General features: G+C 45.3%; 1 protein-coding gene across 2 annotated transcripts in view; it reads right to left on the bottom strand.

Moving 5' to 3' along the window:
- Positions 1-371: 371 nt before the first annotated feature.
- slitrk3a (SLIT and NTRK-like family, member 3a) overlaps positions 372-5,693 on the bottom strand; it is a 7,891-nt gene continuing 2,569 nt past the window's right edge. For both annotated transcript variants that reach the window (XM_036585586.1, XM_036585587.1), the window contains one exon: positions 372-3,748. In XM_036585586.1, coding sequence (XP_036441479.1) covers positions 1,094-3,697 — 2,604 coding nt within the window. In that variant the 5' untranslated portion in view covers positions 3,698-3,748 and the 3' untranslated portion in view covers positions 372-1,093. The remainder of the gene's footprint in view (positions 3,749-5,693) is intronic.

The following is a 5,693-nucleotide window of genomic DNA, read 5'->3' as shown; positions in this document are numbered from 1 at the left end:
GTGTCGTTGTCAGATCAGACCAGCACCATCTTGGTCCTCTTTTTTTATTTCATAGCAGCAGTGAGAGGTTTATTTGACCTCGGCAGGTTTACAGGCATTTTCTAATTTGCCTTGCAGATTAATGATAAAAAAAGAGATCCCAGCGCAATAGCACTACGTCCACTGTATTCCCCACAAAAGGTTTTCATTGGTACCCTTTTATTCGATTTAAGATTTTTTTTTTCATCTTTTTCCTTTTTATTAAGAAGGCTATACCAGACGCATAATCACTATACATAGATTTAACATTACCTTTACAATTAAATTTTTCACTGAAATTACAGAATAAATATATGCACATTTATTTTTTTCTTTTTCAAATCTTTGTGTGAGAGAGAAAACATTAAAAGTGCTTCCTACAAAGCCGTTAGTGATAATAATATCCAGAAGCATTTCGTCTTAAGAAAGTGCGTCGAACTCCATAAAATCTTGAGTGTCTTTATGTATTCACAAATCCTTGGGTGTGTCCTTGAGAGAGAGAGAGGACCTCTGATGTCCCTTTATTATAATAATATATAAAATAAATAGACCACTGAACAGTAATGCGTTGCAGTATCTCTATTGAAGGTGAATTATTATTATTTTTTTAATTTCTTTTTTCAGCAATACCCCACGCCTTTTGCAGTTGAGTGCATGCAGCAAACTGCAATAGTCTACAAACTGTGCCTGCGAGCGCGTGAGAGAGACGAGCTGCCGTCAAGGCTTTCGTCTGAACGGTCGTGTATGTGTGCGAGTGATGCTCCTCCCGTCGGCTCCCACAGCCACAAACAAATCTGTTCTGTATAAAAATAAGGGGTTGATAACATTGCTGGCTACTCTGAGAAAAAGAAAATCAACCGAAACAAAACGAAATAAAAATTAAAAGGCACTTCATTGGATATCTGAGTATGGCCTTTCCTCCAAAGCCACTTGGGGGAAACACATTTCTGTGATATATATAGATTAACTTGTCATGCTGCTGTCTATTTTTTTGATACTCATTTTTGTGGTAGTGGTGGTGGTAGTGGTGGGTAGGGGGCGCTATGGAGGTGAGCTTTTTTTTTACTTTCTGTGATTAAAACCTGTACGATTTCTCCAAGACTTCGAGGTAATCCGGCTTGGTTTGGAGTTTGGCCCTTAACTCGAGGTATTCACTTTGGGTTTGTTCTGGAAATCCTTTGCCCCCGGCAAAAAGCAGCGTCTCTTTTAATCTGGCGTCCTGCTGCACATCCGGGTACTGAACGCCCGGCGGATGTGCGTGCGCCATGTGAACGTGCTTAAGTCTCGGCGCTGTGCTGTACAGGCAGTCTACGAATCCCACGGCCTGGGGCGACCTCTGCTGGCTGTCAATTGCAGTGGGGCAAAGCAGCCCGTTCTCGTGAAGCCGCGACCGATCAACGGTGACTATGGTGTTTAGCTGTGATGCGGAAACGGCTGCTGTCCACTCCTGCTCTTTCTCCAGCAGCGTCCGGTAACTTGTGCCTCCGTTTTCCTTCTGCTCTGCCTCCATCTCACCCTCTCGTGGTTTGTAGATGGGGTTGTTGCACATGTGTGCCACAGGATGAGGGATGTAGTCATAAACGTGGCCTGGAGGTTTCTCAGGCGTGGCTGCGGTGGCGCGTTCCTCAAACTGCATCTGAATGCCAGTGAGGTCCACTTCCTGCCTCTTTCTGAAAGGCACGTCCTTCTTTCTCCGCCTCCTCAGGACAAACGCGAAGAGGCCGGCAGCTGCAAAAACAGCACAGATGAACAGAACCAGCAAACTCAAGATCAGAACCGAGAGAGGGACTGCAGATCCCGCAGATGCTGGGGAGACGTGGCCTGACCCCGACGTGCTTTGGGATGTGACATCAAGTGCTGGGGAGCTTGGGGCAGCATATTTCAGCTCAGGACAGATAACCTCTGCCTCCAGGCTACGAAGATCCTTGCCGGTGTGACTCTCGGGAGTCCTGCAGATGACTTCGCCAACCACAATGACCGAGCTGAGCTTCTCCACCCAACGTTTGAGTGGCACAATGGCACATGTGCAGTCCCACGGATTCTGCTGCAGGTCTACCTGCACCACTGCACGCAGGTGCTCCAGCACACCCTCCACAGGCAGGTGCAAGAAGTAGTTGTTGCGCAGGTTCAACCTGGCCAGAGACGTTCCCGCAAAAGCATCCACGGGAAGGGCACGAAGCAGGTTGTCATTCAGGAAGACCAGCTGCAAGTTGGGCATCAGGCTGAAAGCCGCAGGCTCCAGCTCCCGGATCACATTGTACTCCAGGTAAAGATAGCTTAGAGAGTGAAGACCACGGAACATTCCCGGAGTAAGCCGTTCAATGTCATTCCCATTCAAATACAGGCTCTTCAAGTTAGGCAAGTTGATAAATGCGCCCTCCTGGACATATGATATCCGGTTGTTGCCCAGATGGAGCAAATCCAGGCTGGAGAAGTTCCAAAAGTCTGATCTGTAGATCTTCTGGATGAGGTTCCCACTCAGATAGAGCTTCTTGGCATTGAGCGGGCGAGGCAGAAGCTCTGAAATGTTGTGGAAAGCTTTCTCCTTGCAGTTTACCGTCAATCCCAGGTCATTGATGTGCAAGTTGCATGTGCATCCCGCAGGGCAGATTATAGGGATAGGTGGCCGGGTCTGGTAAGCTGGCACAGGTGGCTGATTGGGACCCGGATAGATGCTTCGTGCTGTGGGTGGAGTTTTTGTGGGCCTTGGACGTTTGGTAGGCTTTGGATGCCTCTCCCTGTATTCCACTGAAGATGCCGTGTTGTGGAAGGACGAAAGCATGGATGAGGGTTTTGTGGGCCACGCTCTCTCACCAACCAATTGCAACCTTGGGACACCATATTTGGCCTCAATCTCGGCCTCAGAAAGTGTCGGACACAGCTCCCGTCTCGTGATCTCGCGCAGGTCCTTGCCGTGCAAGTGAAACGGATGCTCGCAAGCCACGTCTCCCACAAGCGCAGCATATGGGATTCGCTCGAGCCACGACTTGAGCTGCACAATTTCGCAAGCACAGTTCCACGGGTTCTCCTCAAGCTGGATCTCCATGAGGCTGCGGCCCACATACTCCAAAGTTCCTTGGTAAGGCAGGTTCTTTAAACGGTTGCCTCGCAAGTCAAGGTGCGTTAGTGACACAGACCTGAAAAGTGTACTGGGCAGTGCAGGTATCAAATTGTCATTGAGGATAAGCACTCTGAGCTTGTGCAAGTTGCGAAAAGCCCCACTTTCTATCCTCTTGATGACATTGTAATCCGCCTGCAGATACTCGAGGCTCTCCAGGCCCAGGAATGTGTCATTCCTGAACACCTCCAGCTTGTTCTCATGCAAGAATAGCTTTTTTAAAATGGCAAGGCCATTAAAAGCACCCGCATGGATGTCCTGCAGTGCATTGTTGCCCAGATTTAGTGACACAGCATTGTTGAGATGCAGGAAGCTGTTGAAATACAGCCTCCGCATAGCGTTCCTCTGCAGGTTCAGCTTGAAGGGTCTCGTCCACGTCTGGGAGATCTGGCTGACGTTGGTGAAGCCTTTGCTGTCACAGTGGACGTGGAAGATGCCCTCTTTGACCTCACAGCTGCAGGGGTCGAAGCATGGCTCGTCCACTTCCTCCGACTCGTCCAGCAAAGGGATCGGCGTGGTGCATCCTAAAGCGATCGAGCTCAGCAGGGTTACCCACAGCATGCTTCCGCCGAGAACCTGGGTGGAGGTACGGCCCACAGCCACGTCACAGCACTGAGAAAAAGAGAGAGAGAGTTTTCAATTTTACAGTCCTTACAGATCCTGTAATTGTCTCCAAAAGGCTAAAATTTCTTATATTCTCATTCTTTGTAACCTGAGCTTTGGCAATAAGCAATAAAGCAGCCTGAAATGAATTGTATTGAGATTGAGAGGGAAAGAGAGAGAGAATCAGAGCTGAGTGGGTTTACTTTGACACTTGTGGAATGGTTTTGGGACTTTTACACTCAGCTAGCTTTGTGTGTGAAGACTTTTACCTTCTCGTAAACAAATTCTTTAGATTTTTATCAAATTAACAAATTAATTACATCCCGTAGCATCACAGCACTGACACCGACAGATATTCGGAGCAAAGAGGACACCCTGTTCTTAGTCTGTCAGTCTGGAAAACATTCTAGGACCTTCACAGCCAGCTGGATAGTTTGTTGCGAGAGCTTTTTCCTGAGTTAGCATCATAAAAAATTGAGAATTTTTGTTGATAAGTAACCTTTTTAAAAAGTTTCTACACATTTCACTGTTATTACCAGTCACGGAATATGTTTTGGTACCAAATAGAGCCCTTTTTGCTAAGAGCGTAGCCAAGTCCCAATATGTCCCAGTATGTTTATATCAGTCCTAATAGGTTTCCCAACATAGAGAAGCATTTAAACATGCATATCAAAATGTATGCATACAAATGGTTCTTTGAGGAGTCACTGTTCAGTATATAGCCATTGCCTTTACTAAAGAACCCTTGAGGAACCAATTTTTAAGGGTGACCTTGGTAGAATTATGTATGTTTCTCATGAAAAATGTATCTTACATTTTACAAAGTTGGTTACATAACATCATAGTTAATCTGTCTAGAATTCCTTTGCTATTGCACACAACATACACATCTCAGATTCACCACACAGCAGTTTCAATGCAGAAAATCTCTAAGATTTCTAAGAATTAAGCTAAAATAACAAATGCAGGCACTATACATAAAACATATGAGGAAATTCTTATTCCTCTGAAAAGGAAACTTCATAGGATAAGGTAGAAATGTCTTTAACATCTTAATATCTGTCGATCTATAATCTATATGTATAAAAATATTTGAAATACTTGCTTTTCTTTTGATCCATTTGTCATATAAAGCATTCACTCTTCACACAATTCAAAGACCAGCAGGCATGGAGTATAAATAAAGATCTTTGTTTCAAAATGGACAAATATATTTAAACAAAATTTTATATTTCTCAAATCATGTGATGTTAATGATATGATATCACTGCTATTTCCTGTATATGCAAAGCCACCCCAACAATGTATATCATGAAAAAAACATACATGGGATGCATTTTGGAACAAAACCTTCAATGTATAAGCAGTGGTCGCTCGTTATCATGGCACTGAATGACGTCCCCTGAACTGAATCCACTGTAGTGTTTAGTAGAAATGGAAATAAAAGGAAACTATAGATATGAATTCAGCTCTGGAGATTTTATGAGAGATTTTTAATGAAGGATCATGAATGCACTGCAGGCGGTGGACGGATCACACAAGCACGCGTCGCATTCTGATGAAAGATGAAGGTGAACGTCGGCGGGTCGATGGGGACGGGATGGTGTGCGTTTGTGGGGACGGGGGGCTGATAGGATGATGTGTAAGGTCGCCTGAATCATTAGGCATGTCAGTGACGGTGCAGTTTTCCGGCACAATCACTCCTCACTCGCTTAACCATCACACCGTTCCTCTCTCACCCACACATTCAAACAGAATGGCTCTCGTCCCTCCCTCTCTGTTTCTCTCTCTCTCTCCACTTTACTGGTTATCTCTCTCTTTCCCTGTCCCTTGTTGATTCTCTCCCTCTCTCTCTCTCTCTCTCTCTCTCACACACACACACACACAAATATACACACATACATTCACACACAATGGCTCTTAATGTCTTCTTTCTTTCTCTCTCTCTTCTCTG

This window comes from Colossoma macropomum, unplaced genomic scaffold, assembly GCF_904425465.1.
Source record: "Colossoma macropomum unplaced genomic scaffold, Colossoma_macropomum, whole genome shotgun sequence".
Classification (NCBI taxonomy): domain Eukaryota; kingdom Metazoa; phylum Chordata; class Actinopteri; order Characiformes; family Serrasalmidae; genus Colossoma; species Colossoma macropomum.
This window is presented reverse-complemented; position numbering and strand designations above follow the sequence as displayed.